Raw genomic sequence first — 19,680 nt, 5'->3', positions numbered from 1 at the left:
CCTAACTTCATAGTTGAGACCAAGTAACTAACCCTATAGTTCACTTAGTTCCGTCTGTATTCCCACGCCTTCGACCTATGAATAAGTCACGTACTTGGAACAATCCCTTTGGTTCGTATTCCAAACAGTAAAGGAACAAGAAAACTGTTTGGTATCAACTCTATTCAACCAAGTGATATGAGTCGGATAAAGGCTCTTCCGTTTATCTTAACATAAACTCCTTCCACTACAAAACTGAGGGCCATTTGTGAGGGTTTCTTTTTCCTAGCCGTAGGTAATAGGAAGTATTTCCCACGGTTGTTGACCAACCCTCGCAAATATTATGTTTAGTCAAGCTAGATGTATAGTTTGACGGTTTCACAAAACCGACTAGACACACCGGCTGTGTAGTATGTATTTTCCTTATCCTCTTTTTTCAGATCCAATCTTTCTTCTCTTCTCTTCTCTTCTCTCGCTGAATTTTTTTTTTTCTACATTAATGTTTTCATACAAACTCACCCATGGATTCTCACCTTACATCTTCTCTTCTTTCGCTGAAGAAAAAATTTCTACATTAATGTTTTCATACAAACTGCCCCATAGATTCTCACCTCACAGCAAAGAGAGCAAGACCTGTAACCCTAGCCCAAAATCCCTCCTCCTCCTCCAGTGATACTGTCTCAATTCTAAAACCTAACCCGAGATAAAGAGGATCTCACTTGTCGTCTTCTTTGACTTCAATCTAAGAAGGTAAAATAAGATTTATTCCCCCTTTCTTTTAGCTTGTTTCTTTAGTTATTTCGATATAAAAAATAGATTATGTTTTGATTTAATTTGTGTATTAAGATTTGATTTCTGTAATAATAAAGTATTTGACTGTGATTTTGGGAAATCAAAAGTTTCTGATGAGTTTTGTGATGATAAGATAATACTGTTGATTAGGTTGTTATATTTCTAGGGTTTTGTTGAATTTGGGAGATGTCAAGTCCAATTAGTTCTGATTTAGGTTTTTATTTATAGGGTTTTGTTTAATTTTCAGAAATTTATGTGTTTTATGATTAAAGGTTGGATTTTTAATCACAGTATGGATAACCTGCTCGGCTTTCTTGATTGCGTGAAAGCTGAATGTAAACCTCTACTTGCTGAACGAGGTACAATTTTGTTTCTTTTCTTAATCACAATTATCAGCACATAAAGCTCAATTGATGAATGTCTTATGTATTGCTACCAGCGGCGAGTAAAGGGTGGTCCGACCAAAAGCTTGATCAAACTGGTGGCGCACTTGGCAAGTATGCTATTTCCCATACTTGTGCTTTCCTCTTGATGTTAACCCCACCTGCTGACTCAAGTAGTTTGTGTTTACAGGTACGACAACTTGAAGAGGAATCGAGAGGATGGCTATGAGTTCTGTTTGGCTGGGATTGTTAGTACTGAGGTGCCTCACCTTTCCCCTCCTATTTCAAAAATTATCTGATGTGCTTCATTAAGATGTCATTTTATTTTTTATATACGAGCAAGTTATTTCTTGTACAAACAGGGAAATTCAGCTGTTAGCCTCCAGATTGTGCTGGGTCGTATTTCTGAACTAATAAAGACATGTTGGAGTGAGGATTTGGATCTTATGAAGACTGCCGAGGTTCTAAAGATGGTAAGTAGAACATAGAGATACTTTCTTATTGATCGAGCAAAAAGAAGGAAAAAGAAAGATCATGTTTAACTGCTTCTTCTAAATGCTCATGTTTAACAGACTAACCTGTCTTGTTGCTGGAGGAAGCAGAGCATTTTGGAATACCTTTAGTGAACTTTGCGTCCCCTGGTGAGTGTCTTGGTGTGCAGTATGCCATTAACCAACACCAATTTTGGAATACAGAACCTACAACATTCATGGATAGCAAGCCGTCAGTAGCAACACCATCTACTCCATTTTCCTGTTCATTTCATTTCTAACTCACTTCAAAATTTCAGGTAACCCACAGACGTCACAAGTGCATATACGACAGCTTGTTGCTCCTAGACGCGTCCCCCAACTCTAGCTCTAGTGAATTACACGTAATCCACTTAACTTGAATACCAGTTCACTCGAATTATTCACTTCCTCACATTTTCTATTCTTCCACTTTTTCGTAACTCCCAATGACCTCTGACTCTCGTGCTTGAGTAAACAAATGACTTTACTTCATTTTTTATTATTTTCTAGCCGTGATGGCTCAAGTAGCAACATGGCTGACCATAAATAATTCTCTTTTTGGTGCAGTGAGTTAGTATTGGTAACTGCACATGGGGACCCCAATTTGGCTCTCAATTTAGCCGTTTGCCCCTCCGGTGATCATATTTCACCTGTAATTCCTACAAATGACTTGAAACAATATTATTAGTGAAATACGAGTCCTAGTTAGTGTAAATATGAGAGTAAAATTGTTGCATTTACGTGCTTATCATGGTGCTGCTTTGGTTAGGTAAGCTTTCCCTGGTGATTTATGTTCCATGTAATTCTAGTGTTTGCAATTAACTTCTTCTTGCTACGATCCTTTGAATTACCTTGTGTGTGCTCTTGTCGTATCATGCAATAATTGTATCTTGTATGCAGGATCTTAGTAGTGTGGAAACCCTTCCAAGGAGAGGATGTGTTGAAATATTCTGGTTTTCGTGTGATGCTTCTACCACCAGCGTCACCAGAAACATCCCCAGATCGCCATATAGAAGATACATGGATGCAGGTATGTAAAAGTACTCTGCTTGCAACTGTTGATCTATTTTATATACTTTCAACCTTGTTGGATGCTTGCTTTGGTATTAATTCAGTATCGGGCTTCCATTTTTGGTTGTCCATTATATCAGGAACTTAAATGGTAACAGACCAGCAACACCAACTAGAAGTTCTCCTCAAGTTTTCTGTGACACTAATACTTCACTTGAAATGGTTTATGTTTGCAGGTGTGGTCGCATTTTGTCCCAAGCTGTACACAGGCATTTTGTGTGTTTTTAAATTTAGTTACTACCTTTTGTACTATCTGGGTTGTTCTGTTGCCCAGATTCTATTTCTAAATCAATTATTAAACATCTTATTGACATATATGTAAGTTTCTATGGTGCATCAATGTAAAACTTTGTTATGAATGTGTGATGGTGCAAATTTATACAATCTTAAGTTTAGTTTCTGGTTGTGTGAATGGTGTAAATTTTTACTGTTGTGGGGAAATTTTTATTTTGTTGTGTGAATGGTGTACGACTTCTGAGAAACTGAAATCCGGTTTTTACTGGGATAATTTTGAACGACGCCAATTTTTAGGACTGCCATAAACCGTCACAAATAATCAAAATTATTCGTGACGGTTGTCCAACCGTTACAAATGAACCAAACCGCCACAAATAACATTTGTGACCCCCCAGTAGTAACGACGGATGATCGCCCGTCACAAATGCGTATTTGTGACGGTCTTTTTGGCTATTAGTGACGTTTGTTTCTTATTTGTGACATTTCAAAAACCGTCACTAAAAGCCCTATGTTTTTGTAGTGTTCGTCGGGTCTAGATCTATCTTATGTTCAATCACCCTAAGGTAATCGTTTAAGATTAAGCCAACAACACCTTTAATCCGAAGAACCGTGTTGATGCCGATCTACTCAACTAATCAATCCAATCTACCACAAGGAAAAACCGATTATTAATTGGATCCTCTTTTATCGAAACAAGTATTGTGCACACCAAATATTATAAAACCCAAGTAAGATCTTCAATATCTTCTTTGTCTTCAAATCTTCTTAAATCTTCAATAAAAACCTGCACACAATCACTTGAATCTCTTGTGATCAATCACGCACAGAACGGAGTCTGTTAACAATGGATTATCACAAGATCGTCTTTAGAACAAACAACAGTCTAAAGATCCCTGTCGAAACTCTGAACTAGTTTGAGTGAATCTTATATCAGAAGAGAAGATTCTCAAGAATAAACAAACTAGGTGCAATCAGATTTCAACCACCGTTAGTCAAATAAATCAATCGAAAACAAAGGTAAACCGCAATTATCTAGGTTCCCACCAACGGGTCGCGCTAGAGCTTCTCAATCCCAAAAAAGACTTTAAAACGAGTGGTCGTAAGAGATTTCACCTAATTATATTACTCTCCTCTCCGATAGGCGGCTACACCAGTAACAAAGACAAAAGAGGAAGTCTGTTGTTACGAAGGATTAGTTTACTAGAAAGGAAAACTTCGTGTATTTATAGACAAGGAAGTTTGGACACCAAGGAATTTCCAAAACCGAAAATATTCTCAAGATATTCATAAATGCACAGATTCGGTTTTCATAATTCCTGGAAATGCTTTGTCCAAAAATAACAATCGAAATCTCTTGGAAAATATAATTAGTAAATGCACATTACTAATTCTGTAATTTCCATACAAATGAAATTAATAACCTTAATTAAAAGATTCTTAACTTATTTGTGTTTCGATCCTGGGATTCTCTTCCTTTAGCCGTAATATCTTTGAACAATTATAGAAATAAACATTCTCAGCACGTGTTCAAAGTTTGTCGACATCTTAACTTTGTAAGTTCTCTTTCACACTTACAACCTTGAAACCGATTTTCCACACTTCCAAACAAGTTTAGAATTGGTTCATCTGACTTTCAAGAACTATGCGATTGATCAAACCAACATTCAATCACAATCATGGGTTTATGGTTCTACCAAAACAAGTTTCGGTTCTACCTCCATGTGAGTACTACGCATAGTCACACTAGCTTCTCAAAAGATTCGGTTGACTAGGTACTAGGATCGATTCCCCACATATATATGGTATCTAACTTATATGTGTTGCACATGTTCACAGGATCGGTTCCCCTTTCTGCTGTAAACCTTGATGCACCCCATACAAGGATCGGTTCCCCTTGATGTACTGCACCCCTTACAAGGATCGGTTCCCCCTTTCCCATACTAGGATCGGTTCCCCTTTCCCTTACAAGGATCGGTTCCCTTTCCCCAAGGCAGACATAATTCGATCATACCAAGGTGATTACTTAAGATTGGTTTTACTAATAAAAGTTATACCAATACAAAAGTCAGGACTTTGTGAATAGTTCTACCAAAAACACAACAAGTTGTGAGCGGTTCTACTTTATCACACATATTGGTTGTTCATAAGATATGCAATGAATAACAAAACCAATAACACCTGGAAATTTCCTTTTCGGTTCACAAAACAAGTTTATGAACTTACTTCCTTAGAACACACGTAAACATTGTTCCCTAGGATGAAATCCTCATCTCATACCCATACATAATCACAATAGCATTCAAATGATTATGGTGATGTCTTAACTACAAAGTTTAATGGTTAAGCAATAAACCTCGCATTGTATTCCTTAATACTATGTCTATCTAGAGTTCAAATATGCTTCGCAGTTATGTTTTCAATATGCACGACTTGAAAGATACGTTAGGGAATGAAACAGATCAAGTCAAACATCACTAACCTCAAGTGAAAGGATGATTGTTGTCGTTGTAGCTCCTTGCTTCTTCACATCTTCAAGTCTTCGCAATACTTTCAAGCTAATACTTATAATGTCTCATATCCTAATACTTTCAAGCTAACCTATACGAAGTTTAAATCTAGTACATAATCAAGCGGCTCTTAACATGAGTTTTGATTCACTAAAATATGACAACCAAACTTGACATACCAACGCTTGGTAGGTTCAACCGAGCCATGCTCTAGCATTAGGAAAACCGAATTTTGCCATTCATTGCAAATCTTAAGAATATTTTCGGTATTGGAGATTCCTTGATGTCCATACATCCTTGGTCTATAAATACCTATGTTTGCGTTTCTTGCAAACTATCCTAAGAGATTGAAGTGGTGTTGTGCAGGTTTTTATTGAAGATTAAAGAAAATTTGAAGACGAAGAAGATTTCTTATTAGTTCTCATATCTTTGTGTGTGCACAAACCTTGATCGACTGGGATCCAACTAGAATCAGATTTATTCGATTGATTAGTTGCATGATATTGGCATCGCTTTATAGTTTCTCATTGAGATCTATATTGATTGATTGTGAATATATACTAAACTGCTTTGGTAGTTATTGGATAGATTGATCTAACCAGGCAAAGGATTTTATTAGATTAAACGGAAGAGACTTTGTGTATGACTTGAGATATCTTTATCTTGGAAAGAATCAATAGAGTCGTTACCAAACAGATCCGTTGTTCCTTTGTTGTTTGGAATATGATCCAAAGAAATTGCACCAGTGCGTGACCTTCGAAGTCGGAAGCGCAAGGATACTGAGGAAACTAAGTGAACTAGGGGTAGTTTCTTGGTCTCAACTATACGAAATTGGTTTAGATTTTATATAGTGGCTTAATTATTAGAGTATTCAATTCTGGACTAGGTCCCGGGATTTTTCTGCACTTGCAGTTTTCCTCGTTAACAAAATATTGTTGTGTGATTTACTTTTTTTTTTTCCGCAATTATATTTGTTTATATAATTTAAAGTAAATTACACTTTACGTTAACCCCGATATACTTGATAGTGATCTTATAGAGTTTGATTAAGTCCGAACCTATTATCAAGTATCACACTTTGGTAGTCGTATTGCCTCGATCTCGTATCCATAGACAATCACGCAAAGTGTGAATACCGAAGTTGTTGTATTGTCTCGACTCTGTCCATAGACAATCACACTTGGTAAGAGGACTTATAGGTTGAAACAAAAATATTGTGGTGTATTTGGGTACCCTCGTCTTTTCAATTGGTATCAGAGCAGGCAAACACAAAAAGATAGAACAATCTATGTTTGATGCGATCCAACCTATAAGAATTGAATCTAATGACGGATTTAGTTAACGTAGAGCAAGAAGATGATATACTTCAGAAAGTCAATTTTTTTCAGATCCTGATAAACAACTCAATACTATTGGTTCACTGGTTGAACACAACTCAGGAAATATTAACCACGACGTGTTAATAAGAAAACAAACACATGTGACATACAAGTCAGATTCATATGACATCGATGAGATTAAATTCTTCATAAAGCTTGATGAAAAATATAATCTAAAAGATAATATATATTATCCATCTGTCAAAAGGATTATCAAAGATTTTTTGATAAAAACCAGGTTTCATGAAGAAGCTGTGTCTCAAGAAAATCTTGAAATTCATGAACCTCCTGGCATGGTGATAATCACATCTTAGTCTATGTCAAGATGAAAATACTGTTCTGTTTTCTCTTGAAACTGAATCTGAAAATTCTGACAATGATCCTAAATTCAGAAAATATTTATTAGTTAAGACAAGGATATATGATTCTATCTCTCGGAATTTCTTAATTAATAAACAACATATGGATTCTAATAGCTTAACCACTTGCAAGAATCAAAAGAGATGTGTTTCAAAGAATAATCCTGTGATTAATATCCAGTCAAGAAAAGTTGTCATTCATTGTGACAAGGATTATCTCTCTGAAGGTGACAAAGATCATCTTAAAAGCACTCGAACAAATGATTTCAGATCATGTTGTTTTGTTTGTGATCATCTGTGCAAATCAGAATCAAGTAAACAATCTCATCAAAAGATGTTGTCATATTCCAAGGAGTATCTGGGTCAATATAAGAGTTCTGCTCAACTCATGACTCAAAAGGTTTCTAGTCACAGTTACAATCTTGTTCATACTAGAATAGATCTATCTGTTAAATCAGGTAATTCAGGTTGTGACTCACAGATGTGTGAAACCTATTATTGGTTTTTAAAAGCGTACGCTTCACGCTTCGGAGCATACGCTTCGCTTCAAATTTTAGCATTTCACTCTAAGATCGAAAGTATTCTTCTAAATAGAAAGAAAGAATTCCAGATTTAGAAAAATACTTAAGTGGTTCATGAAACAGATGGATCTAGTATATTTTTTATACTTTTCACGTGTTCCCTAGTGTTCTTTTAAGAACTTCTCATTTATTATATCGAGCACAAAATTTTAGGAAGCTCTGATCAACAAGCTTAGTTGTTGAATTGAGCTCTCAATGGCTCAAGGAAACAAAATCTATCTTTATGTTTTCAAATATGTTCTTTTCTGGAACAATTCCAATCAAGGTATTGCAAGCGTGAAGCGTTTTTCATTTTTAGGAAGCGACGTGTATGTCGAAGCGTGAAGCGTCGCTTCATGGTTGATGTTTGAAGCAAATGTTTTCTTATAAATAAATTATTTGTAACTAGTAATTATAAATTTATTACGAAGATAATATCTATATAAATTTTATATAAGTCTAATTTTTATAAAAAAAACAATTTGTGTGTACACCAGTTCAACCTACTCAGACGAGTGGGAGGTGGGGTGCTCAATTCCCCCTTAAAACATTCATATATTTTTTTTAAAAGCTTTAAAAATTAGGAAAAATTTTTAAATCTTCACATAACCGCTTCAGAGTGAAATGATGACATTTGAAGCGAAGCGTACGCTCCGAAGCGTGAAGCACATGCTTCATGAAAGATGCGCTTCACATGACCGCTTCGGAGGAAAGTTCATGATAAAATTGTAAAATATATATTTGTACTCTCTTGACAATAATATTTCGGAAAATCCTTCTTGATTTTATATCCGAGTTTGTACATTTTCACGACTATATTAATCAAATAAAAATACCTTGTTAGGTGTTTTAAAACTTGGAAACCAAGTTTTTTGAAAAAACGGGGGTCTAACAACCTCACCCAATATTTCGCTTAGCAATATGTATGGACTAACTCCAATATACTTTCAAGAAAATCAACTAGACAGTCAGACTCAATCTTAAGAAAAGTATATCAAAGAGTTATATCTCAATTTCTCAATTTAATCCACAATCAAACAAACAGTAATTTGCGAGCCTGATTGAATACAAGAGAAATAACTTGAACGGTACCAAAGACCAATGTTCAAGGATCAATCAATTCCAATCAACAACCAAAGGTTGGTAAAAATTGATCGATTCAACGCACAACCTGTGATATTTCAATTATATAACACAACATAATGCGGAAAAGAAATAACAGAGACACCAGAAGTTTTGTTAACGAGGAAACCACAAATGCAGAAAAACCCCGGGACCTAGTACAGATTTGAACACCACACTATATTAAGCCGCTACAGTCACTAACTTACTACCAATGAACTTCGGCCTGGAATGTAGTTGAGCTTTAATCAATCTCACACTGATCAAGGTACAGTTGCGTTCCTTACGCCTCAAGAACCACGCCGAATTCTGCGCACTTGATTCCCTTAGCTGATCTCACCCACAACTAAGAATTGCTACGACCCAAAGTCGAAGACTTGCAAACAAATCTGTATCACACAGAAAAGTATATTGAATAGATAAATCTTTCTCCCACAGATACCTACGAGTTTTGTTCCATCTTTTAATAAATTAAGGTGAACAAGAACCAATTGATAAACCAGACTTATATTCCCGAAGAACAGCCTAGTATTATCAATCACCTCATAACAATCTTAATCGATTAACGAAACAAGATATTGTGGAATCACAAACGATGAGACGAATGTGTTTGTGATTACTTTTCAATCTTGCCTATCGGAGATAAATGTCGAGCAAATCTTAAAGAATATAGTACTCAGTCACGAGAGAAAACAGCAAGATCAGAATAAGCAACTACAAAGAAAATAGTTGGGTCTCGCTTCACAATCCCAATGAAGTCTTCAAGTCGTTAACCTAACGGGTTTCGTGAAAAACCTAAGGTTAAAGGAGAATCGAATCTAGATTATACAACTAGTATCACACAGGAGGTGTGGGGATTAGGTTTCCCAGTTGCTAGAGTTCTCCTTTAGATAGATTTCAAATCGGGGTTTGCAATCTAAGTTACCTTGGTAACGAAGCATTCAATATTCATTGTTAGATGAAAACCTGATTAGATTCAAGCTATTATCTTTCAACCGTTAGATCGAACTTAGCTTGTTATACACAAATGAAATATACCTTCATTTAAGTTTGGGTAACCGTACCTAAACGTGTACACTTAGTCGGTTCAACAATAGTTAACCAATGGTTATCCATATGAGCACTTTCATATCAACCTTATTCATCTTTACTATAACTAGTTCAAATGACTCAAATGAAACTAGTTAGAGAGTTGTTCAATTTCTTAGATCTCATAGAAGTATACAAGACACAATTGAAGCAAAATCGATTTTGATTCACTCGAATCAATTCATGAACATCATAGCCACGGTTTGCAAAAGATTGCATTCCTTATTATATAAATGTTTTAGTTCATGAACAAACCGATTTTAGAAAGTAACCTACTTAAGTATGCAAACGGGTATGCATACCTAAGTAGCCGGACCGAGTTTGGTTACACCAGTACGCGTACGGGTACGCATACCAATTCAGAATTCCAAACTCCAGCAGAAATTCGCGGAACCCAAACTTCTGCCAGTACGCGTACGGGTACGCATACCTTAGTTCCGAACTTACAACAACCAACCAGTACATATACGGGTATGCATACTTAGGTTCCCGGTTTTGGATTATATACAAATGTGATACACACTATGTTTATATCCAAACATGGTTACTTGTTCTAAACTCTCATTTCAATCATTAAAACTTTCTTTGAGGATGACAATAGTTGTTATCCACAAACTATTAGCATGATTTTTAAGTTATTGAAATAATCAATATGACTTTCGTCAAGAGTAAAGATAAACTTGGTTAAAGCGAAATCTTACCAACACATATTTTTAGAAATAGATAAGTGAGTTAAACTCAGCTCGAAATATCAAATGTGTATAATTGAAGTCAATATAGCAATATGACTTTTGTCTCAAATAGGAGATATAATAGATAAACTTTTGAGTGATAGATAAGTTCAAGTCTCCACTAACCTTTTTTTGATGAAGTTCCATAAGTTCCCTTGAGTAGTTCCTCGTCTTCATTCGATGAACGCCGTGGAGTCTAAAGCTCAACTACACTTACTATCCTAATCCGAGACATAGCTATAAGTAGACTAGAAATCAAGACTTATAGATTTGGCAACTAAACTTGACAAACAAGCTTGAGATAGCAACGCTTGCGAGTACCGAGCAGTGCTCTAACAACATATGGAATACAAAATAAATAAACTTTGTAGCTTCTCCTCCAAATGCTTGATCTCCTTGGTTCTTCAACATTACTCGAAATCTTCGTCACTTCCAAGTAATCCAATGATTCAAAATGTGTTCAACTCAGCATCATCGTTGTTGAAGATCGTAGCTATAACAATGAGAAAACAGTAGCTCTCGATCATTGTTATATAGTGTCATAGTATTATTATACAACATCAAAGTTCAATTGTATCACAACTTCGACAACAATACTATGGTGATATGTATCACTCCCCCTTAGTCAATACTTCATCTCACATGAAAACCACTCCCCCTTACATAATGATCCGTAAACTATATGTATTTGTAGTGTGAACTACACATTAATTCTCCACCTTTTTGTCAATAAAATTGGGAAAGGTACGAAAATTAGTGGGATCCTAATGAAATTTCCATAAAGACACTTCATGAACAAAAGAGAAGCACATATCAACATTTTTAGATGCAATCATATAGTCGAAACTAAATGCATTCATCAAGGAGTTTATAAAGATACAAGATAACCTCTATAATATTCCACAGCCGCACTCCCCACAAAGATTTGGCAATTAAGCACAATTTCAATTACGAACTCTCCCCCATAAAATGTCATTCCAAAAGGAACAACAAGAGCGACCTTGCTTTTACAAGAAAAGAAGGATTTCTTTGGACATTAACAACTCTCATGAAACATGAATTTTGTATCCAAAATACTTAATTAAATTAACCACAAGAGAACCCATGATTAATTTAATCGGAAATGCTCACATAAGAAAACTTACGGAGCCGCACAATATTTACACAAAGATGTGGATCATGGAAAGACCAATACTGCGGAATAATCAAAGATTAATTCTATTTTTCATCACTATTTGCAAAATGACATGTAATAGACTTAATCTTTGTAAACAAAAGTTCATTCTATCTTCCATCAATATTTGCATAATGACATAATAGGCTTAATTTTGGTTTGTCTTTTTCATTCAATCTTTTATCAATATTTTCATAAAGACATATGAAAGACTTAACTTTTGACCATGTATGGGACAATCATAGTTCACGGACGCAAACACACACATCACATAACAAGTTGCAATATATAAAACCATAAAGATTAATACTGCAAAATCATCTTCCAAATAAACTTTAGAATTTAAATAAATAAATCTAAAACATTGCAAGATGAAAATCGTTGGAAATAGCTATGTGTACTTACAATAATTGCTATTCCAAACCCTAGTTATCCTTCTTAAAACACAAGAATAAATTCTCATATCCTAGAATTAAGACCTTTGAAAAATTCTTTATCATCCCCGAACTCCTTGTCGTCAACAGCCATTGGAACATAAGGTTCATGAAGATATGAGTTAATATCAACAAACCTTCTTGACTGATGTTGAACCAGGGCCTTCTGAATTTCAAGAGTCCTAAATACAAAGGCCTTTATTTGCTGCACTTCCTTTCTTAATTCCTTCAATTCTTCAAGAATACCAGAATTTTTTTGAATATTTGAAGGGACAACCCTTGGTTTTCTCACATTCCTCCTTTTCCTTTTCAGATTTGAATGGAGAGGAGAATTGTCTTTTTCCTTCATGATTGATGGCTTAACAATCATATTAACATCTTTTCCATCAGAAGTCATGATGCTTGGAGTCTCCATAACAATATGGTTTGTGAAGGGGATTTACAGAACAAGCTCAACAAGCAAACTTGTGATAAAAAGATTTTCTTAGAGAAGGAAAAAACAATGTAGGGTTTACGGAACCTTTATACACTAAAAGGATTAACGTACACACAATTCATAACCTAAAGAAAGCAGAATTGTCTATAATAACCCTCTTTTATTAATATAACAGAGTAAAATCCGTTCAATATCAATTAGATACGAAAAGATGGAAGAATTCCAAAACAGTGACAACAAATCAAAAAGAAAAAGAAAAAACCCCTTTTTTGTTTCTTAAATCCTGTGAAGTGCCAACTCTTGTCTCTTTTGAACCAGGCACATGAGACAAGACACTTAACAAACACAATTACGTTGTGCTGGGGTGAACAATGATCTGTCCACCATACCTTTCTTGAATGAAATTCCTAGTTATCTGTTTCCCAGAGTGTTCAGACCGATTTTTTTCTCTCTAATTGTCTAGACACATCTCTGGAAATTAACTTCTTTCGAGAGGAGATAAGATTACATAGCTCAGTCGATTTTTGAACCAGTTTGAGCTTGTTAGCTAATCGATTTGCTCTTCGTTGAAGTTTGTTGACATATCTTATCTTATGTTTGTACTTGAATCATTTTGATAACTCGTGACCTTTGAGAGTACAATAAGAACATGTCAAATTGGAGGAAGGTTCATACATCACAGCTGTGCAGGCTGCTAGACACATGGTGGAACCTGCAAAAACAGAAAAGAGAATTTCCAATGGGCCGAGAGAAATCCATTTTATCCTCCAAGATGGTTGAAGTTTCTGCTGGAAGAATATCGAGATTTATGAACGTATTGCTACAATTATCAAAATCAACATTTTCACAAAACAATGCAATATTTGATTTTTCGTCTTCATTAGAATCATTATTGTCAGACATTTCATCAAAAGTTGCAGCAAGACCTTTGTTTCCAGTGTACTTTCTATGATTTGGACACTCATTTGCAAAATGACCAAAACCTTTACACTTGAAGCACTGTGGCATATCCTCGTCATCGGTATCGTCAGTATCGCTGTTTCTGGGAGGAACACGATTATGAGGTTTGACGGATGACTTAGGTTTATCTCTAGTGAACTGTTTACTTCTCTTCAAAAGAAGATCTCTAAACTGTCTCGTGATTAATGAGACTGACTTGTCAAGATCTTCATCTGAAGAATCAGTCTCAGAAAGATCATCTTTAGAGATGCCAACACTTTTACTTTTATCAAGTAATTTAGTGTTCTTTTGTGCTTTGAAAGCAATATCCTTTCCAGATTTGGATATATGCTCATGATCAAAGATATTTAACTTCCCAACGAGAGTATTTCTTTAAAGCACATCAAGGTTATTTCCTTCAACGATGGTGTGTTTCTTAGAATCGTATCTAGATGGCAGCAATCTGAGAATCCTCATCACAATGTCCTTTTCAGGAATAGTCTTACCCAATGCAAAAGATGCATTAACAATTTCAGACACTTTGTGATTAAACTCACCAAATGAATCTTCATCTACCATATGAAGGTTTTCCCAATCAGAATTTAGGTTTTGAAGCCTATATTCTTTTTCACATGTATTCCCTTCAAATACGGTTTCTAAGATATCTCAAGCATCTTTAGACCGAGTGCACGTAGTCACATGGTGCTGAAGATCTGGGGTAATGGCATCAATGATTGTATTTAACCCGTCATAATTTCGCTTTGCATCCAGAACCTCGGCAGCATCATAATCACCAATATCCTTAGAAACAGTTACAGTGCCTATTGTAACAACCAGAGGATTATAGCCATTAACAACGTAAACCCATGATAGAAAATCACGTGTTTGAAGAAAGGCACGCATCGCAATTTTCCACCATAAGTAATTCGACCCATCGAAGACTGGTGGTACGTTTATTGAGATATCACTTCTGTCAATAGAGTCAGATCTCTACAAACACAGACTTATGGGGTATTGAACGTGTTTGCTGCTCTGATACCAATTGAAAAAACGGGGGTCTAACAACCTCACCTAATATTTCGCTTAGCAATCTGTATGGACTAACTCAAATATACTTTCAAGAGAATCAACTAGACAGTCAGACTCAATCTTAAGAAAAAGTATATCAAAGAGTTATATCTCAATTTCTCAATTCAATCCGCAATCAAACAAACAGTAATTTGCGAGCATGATTGAATACAAAAGAAATAACTTGAACGGTACCAAAGACCAATGTTCAAGGATCAATCAATTCCAATCAACAACCAAAGGTTGGTAAAAATTGATCGATTCAACGCACAACCTGTGATATTTCAATTATATAACACAACATAATGCGGAAAAGAAATAACACAGACACTAAAAGTTTTGTTGACGAGGAAACTGCAAATGCAAAAAAAACCCGGGACCTAGTCCAGATTTGAACACCACGCTGTATTAAGCCGCTACAGACACTAGCCTACTACCAATGAACTTCGGACTGGAACGTAGTTGATCCCTAATCAATCTCACATTGATCAAGGTACAGTTGCGTTCCTTACGCCTCAAGAACCACGCCGGATTCTGCGCACTTGATTCCCTTAGCCGATCTCACCCACAACTAAGAGTTGCTACGACCCAAAGTCGAAGACTTGATAAATAAATCTGTATCACACAGAAAAGTCTATTGAATTGATAAATCTGTCTCCCATAGAAATACCTGCGAGTTTTTGTTCCGTCTTTTGATAAATCAAGGTGAACAGGAACCAACTGATAAACCGGACTTATATTCCCGAAGAACAACCTAGTATTATCAATCACCTCACAATAATCTTAATCAATTAACGAAACAAGATATTGTGGAATCACAAACGATGAGACGATGGTATTTGTGACTACTTTTCAATCTTGCCTATCGGAGATAAAATCTCGAGCAAATCTTAAAGAAGATAGTACTCAATCACGATAGAAAACAGCAAGATCAGAACATGCAACTACAAAGAAAATAATTGGGTCTGGCTTCACCATCCCAATAAAGTCTTCAAGTCGTTAACCTACAGGGTCTCGTGAAAAACCTAAGGTTAAAGGAGAATCGACTCTAGTCGCAACTACTATCACATAGGAGGTGTGGGGATTAGGTTTCCCAGTTGCTAGAGTTCTCCTTTATATAGATTTCAAATCAAGGTTTGCAATCTAAGATACCTTGGTAACAAAGCATTCAATATTCATCGTTAGATGAAAACCTGATTAGATTCAAGCTAATATCTTTCAACCGTTAGATCGAACTTAGCTTGTTATACACAAATGAAATGTACATTCATTTAGGTTTGGGTAACCGTACTTAAACGTGTACACTTAGTCGATTCAACAATAGATAACCAATGGTTAGCCATATGAGCATTTTCATATTAACCTTATTCATCTTTAACATAACTAGTTCAAATGACTCAAATGAAACTAGTTAGAGAGTTGTTCAATTGCTTAGATCTCATAAAAGTATACAAGACACAATTGAAGCAAAATCGATTTTGATTCACACGAATCAATTCATGAACATCATAGCTACAGGTGCAAAAGATTGCATTCCTTATTATATAAATGTTTTAGTTCATGAACAACCCGATTTTAGGAAGTAACCTACTTATGTATGCAAACGGGTACGCATACCTAAGTAGTTGGACTGTGTTTGGTTACGCCAGTACGCGCACGGGTACGCATACCAATTCCACTTCCAAACTCCAGCAGAAATTCACAGAACCCAAACTTCCGCCAGTACACATACCTAAGTTCCGGACTTCCAACAACTCACCAGTACGCGTAAGGGTACGCATACTTAGGTTCCCGGTTTTGGATTTTACACAAATGTGAATACACCCTATGTTTATATCCAAACATGGTTACTTGTTCTAAACTCTCATTTCAATCATTGAAACTTTCTTAGAGGATGACAATAGTTGTTATCCACAAACTATTAGCATCAAAGCGATTTTCAAGTTATTGAAATAATCAATATGACTTTCGTCGTAAAGATGAACTTGGTTAAAACGAAATCTTACCAACACATATTTCGAGAAATAGATAAGCGAGTTAAACTCTGCTCAAAATAGAAAATGTATATAATTGAAGTCTATATAGCAATACGACTTTTGTCTCAAATAGGAGATACAATAGATAGATTTTTGAGTGATAGATAAGTTCAAGTCTCCACATACCTTTTGGTGATGAAGTTCCACAAGTTCCCTTGAGTAGTTCTTCGTATTCATTCGATGAACGTCGTGGAGTCTAAAGCTCAACTACACTTACTATCCTAATATGAGACATAGCTATAGGTAGACTAGAAATCAAGACTTATAGTTTTGGCAACTAAACTTGACAAACAAGCTTGAGATAGTAACGCTTGACGAGTAGTGCTCTAACAACATGTTTAATACCCTATAACTGTAATAACTATAAAATCACAACAAAGTACTAACCATTTTTAATTTTAAAACAACTAATCCAAGCATTTTATAACTCAGACTAAATAGGGAAAAAAAACACAAATTAATTTATCTTGAATTTGGATTTAGGTTTAAATAAACACGGTTTGTCTTGATTTCTTAGTTTCATAATCACTGAAAACAAGTGAAAATCAAAAATAATTGGAAACGCAAATTTCTATTACAACCAACTGTCTAAAAAAAATTAAACACAATTAACAAAATTAGGACAAAAAAAGAATGATACCTGATTTATCGTGATTGGTGAGCAGCTGCAGTAACATAAAAAAAATGACCTAGAATCCAAGATTAGTACTTTTAGCTGTAGTAAAATAAATGAAAGCCATTAACAAACATAAAATCGTAACCCTAACTATCAATCTTACAGAGATATAATAAATAATCGAAACCCTGACTATCAATCTTACAGAAATATATACAACAATCGTAACCCTAACTATCATTTGTAGATGGACCAACCAAATAATTAATCGAAACCCTAACAATCATAACCTTAACTTAGTTTGTGGGTTTTTTCAGAGCAGTTTTGTAGCTAGAAATGAACCAAATGGTTCACTATGGTATGGGAAGGGGGGAAATGCCGCGCGCAAGTGAGAAAGAGCTGAACCATTTCTGCACTTTCTTTTCAGTTACAAAATTTGGGAAAAATGATAGGTGGGAGTGTTCCCCTTCACACGCGAGTTTGGCCTGATTGTTTCCTAATAGTTTCCAGTAGTAACATGAACCAGAACGCTACGAATCTGGTCTGATTTCGTAACTGAACCATGGCCATTACTAAAATTTAGTAACTTAAATTTTTCGTTACAAATCAGTAACGACTACATTTTGGTTACTAATTTTGGTTCCTAATCACCCAATATGGTGTAGTGAATGGATTTGGGAGGATAGATTGCAATTTATTTTCCGTTATCGACATTAACCAGCATGTAATATCTAAATCTAGGTACTACAATGATTAAAAATCAATATTATAGAAATTCATGGGTGGTTACGACCAGGTCGACTATTCCTAGAACATATCCGTAGCTGCTTATAAATGCTTAACAAAAAAAAACAAAAAACACCAGCTATCTCGGCTGGCTTTTCTAGTCGTTGCTCCAAAGATGGTTGGGTTTTCCAACTGTGAATACGCTTTACGGTTGGGTATCCTATCCGCAATTGCCTCTGTAGTTGTCTAAAAAATTGACCCATTATTTCAGTGGGAAATTCCTAAACTTAACATAGTCTACGGTTAGGATTCCGAGCTGTTGTACCTTTAGGGGTTAGGAAACACCTAGGCGTAACTTTTTCTGTAAACCAAAAGAAAAAGATAAAAAAAAATGAACCTCCGATATGTTTAGACATCCTGGTCGTATAACATTTTTATGATAAGGAGTCCGAGCCGTAAATCTGACATTAAATCAGAAATATTTTTTACGACTGGATTTTCAACAGTAATTCTGAAAATTCCAAAACCAACAGTCTTATACGTACTCAAGGCTAGGTCGATATAGCCATTTCCTGAACGTAAGTTCCTAAAAAAAAATCTAGAACATCCTATTAGCTAGTTTTTAAATTTTTGAAAAATAGATCAGTTAGAAGACTAATTTATATGTCATTGAAGAACAATATAATCGTTCAACCACTCATTTAAATTTGAAATAAGTCCATCTCCATATAACCACTCATCCCAAATCAAAATGACACCTCATACATCAATAATCTCCACTAAAACCGCTACGATCTCTATGCAATATACTCAAAAATGGATAAACCCAACTATACTTTTTATGAAGACTTATCTCTTTGCAAAAAAATTGTACTATGTTATCCAAAGAGGGGGAATAACGAAAGCAGTGTGGTTTAGTAAGTGTTAGTTATTGGAGAAATATTTTTGACCATTTTTTGTGGTGAATCAGGTCACCCTAATAACCGTGATGGAGTTGAATTGTATCTTCGGTTTGGAGACATTCGCAAAAAAGTTGAAGAATATATGGCTTTACTTCGTATTTGAAAGCAACTTCAGCTTAGAGGTGAAACTTATGTTGAAGTCCTAGCTCAAGCTAGGAAGGAACTAAGAAATGGAAAGGTTCAGATTTCAACTACGAAGCTCATTTCTCCATCATCAAGTATTTCTTAATATATTTTAAGGGATGTTATTAAATCCAAATTTGTAACGGATCTAATAAGATGTAACGGGTTGTAATGTGTTTAATTAATGAAAGTATTTTTACTTTTCAATCGTAGTATTTATGTCGAAATACTAAATATTTGAATATACATATTCAATTACAGATGTGAAATTTGCTTTCTAAACCTGTTAACCCAGCCGTAATACAGATTCAGGTGATTCTGGCCATAATTACAGATAGAAGTTCTTCGCTTCCCATCCATTAAGCTGTTTTACGGTTCGGAGTTCATCAATTACCAGCCATAATCCTTTATTTACGGCTTGGGGATTCAATTTCAAACCGTAAAC

The 19,680-nt window shown here is 35.3% G+C and overlaps 1 protein-coding gene across 3 annotated transcripts; it reads left to right on the top strand.

The window, feature by feature from the left end:
• Nucleotides 1-417: 417 nt before the first annotated feature.
• On the top strand, nt 418-3,137 carry LOC113357080. Of its 3 annotated transcripts, none has more exons than XM_026600348.1 (7): nt 418-729; nt 1,044-1,130; nt 1,211-1,268; nt 1,345-1,414; nt 1,517-1,627; nt 2,567-2,696; nt 2,914-3,137. In XM_026600348.1, the coding sequence occupies exons 2-7, from the start codon at nt 1,064-1,066 to the stop codon at nt 3,057-3,059; spliced, it is 582 nt and encodes a 193-aa protein (XP_026456133.1). In that variant the 5' UTR covers nt 418-729; nt 1,044-1,063; the 3' UTR covers nt 3,060-3,137. The 3 variants fall into 3 exon arrangements, 2 of the variants coding, with proteins under 2 accessions (XP_026456133.1, XP_026456132.1); XM_026600347.1 differs by having other exon boundaries at nt 419-729; nt 1,063-1,130; XR_003363416.1 differs by lacking the exons at nt 418-729; nt 1,044-1,130; nt 1,211-1,268 and adding exons at nt 1,727-1,795; nt 1,945-2,028 and having other exon boundaries at nt 1,366-1,414; nt 2,234-2,696; nt 2,914-3,096.
• Nucleotides 3,138-19,680: the final 16,543 nt, after the last annotated feature.

The sequence above is a fragment of the Papaver somniferum genome, chromosome 3, assembly GCF_003573695.1.
Source record: "Papaver somniferum cultivar HN1 chromosome 3, ASM357369v1, whole genome shotgun sequence".
NCBI lineage: Eukaryota > Viridiplantae > Streptophyta > Magnoliopsida > Ranunculales > Papaveraceae > Papaver > Papaver somniferum.
The sequence above is the reverse complement of the archived record's forward strand: the minus strand, read 5'-3'. Positions and strand labels throughout refer to the sequence as shown.

Excerpts from the sequence above, each read along its gene's own strand:
- LOC113357080 (XM_026600348.1), top strand. The coding sequence starts at position 1,064 with ATGGATAACCTGCTCGGCTTTCTTGATTGCGTGAAAGCTGAATGTAAA. Across the intron at positions 1,131-1,210 it reads ACCTCTACTTGCTGAACGAG|CGGCGAGTAAAGGGTGGTCC; the intron begins GTACAATTTTGT and ends TATTGCTACCAG. Across the intron at positions 2,697-2,913 it reads TAGAAGATACATGGATGCAG|GTGTGGTCGCATTTTGTCCC; the intron begins GTATGTAAAAGT and ends TTATGTTTGCAG.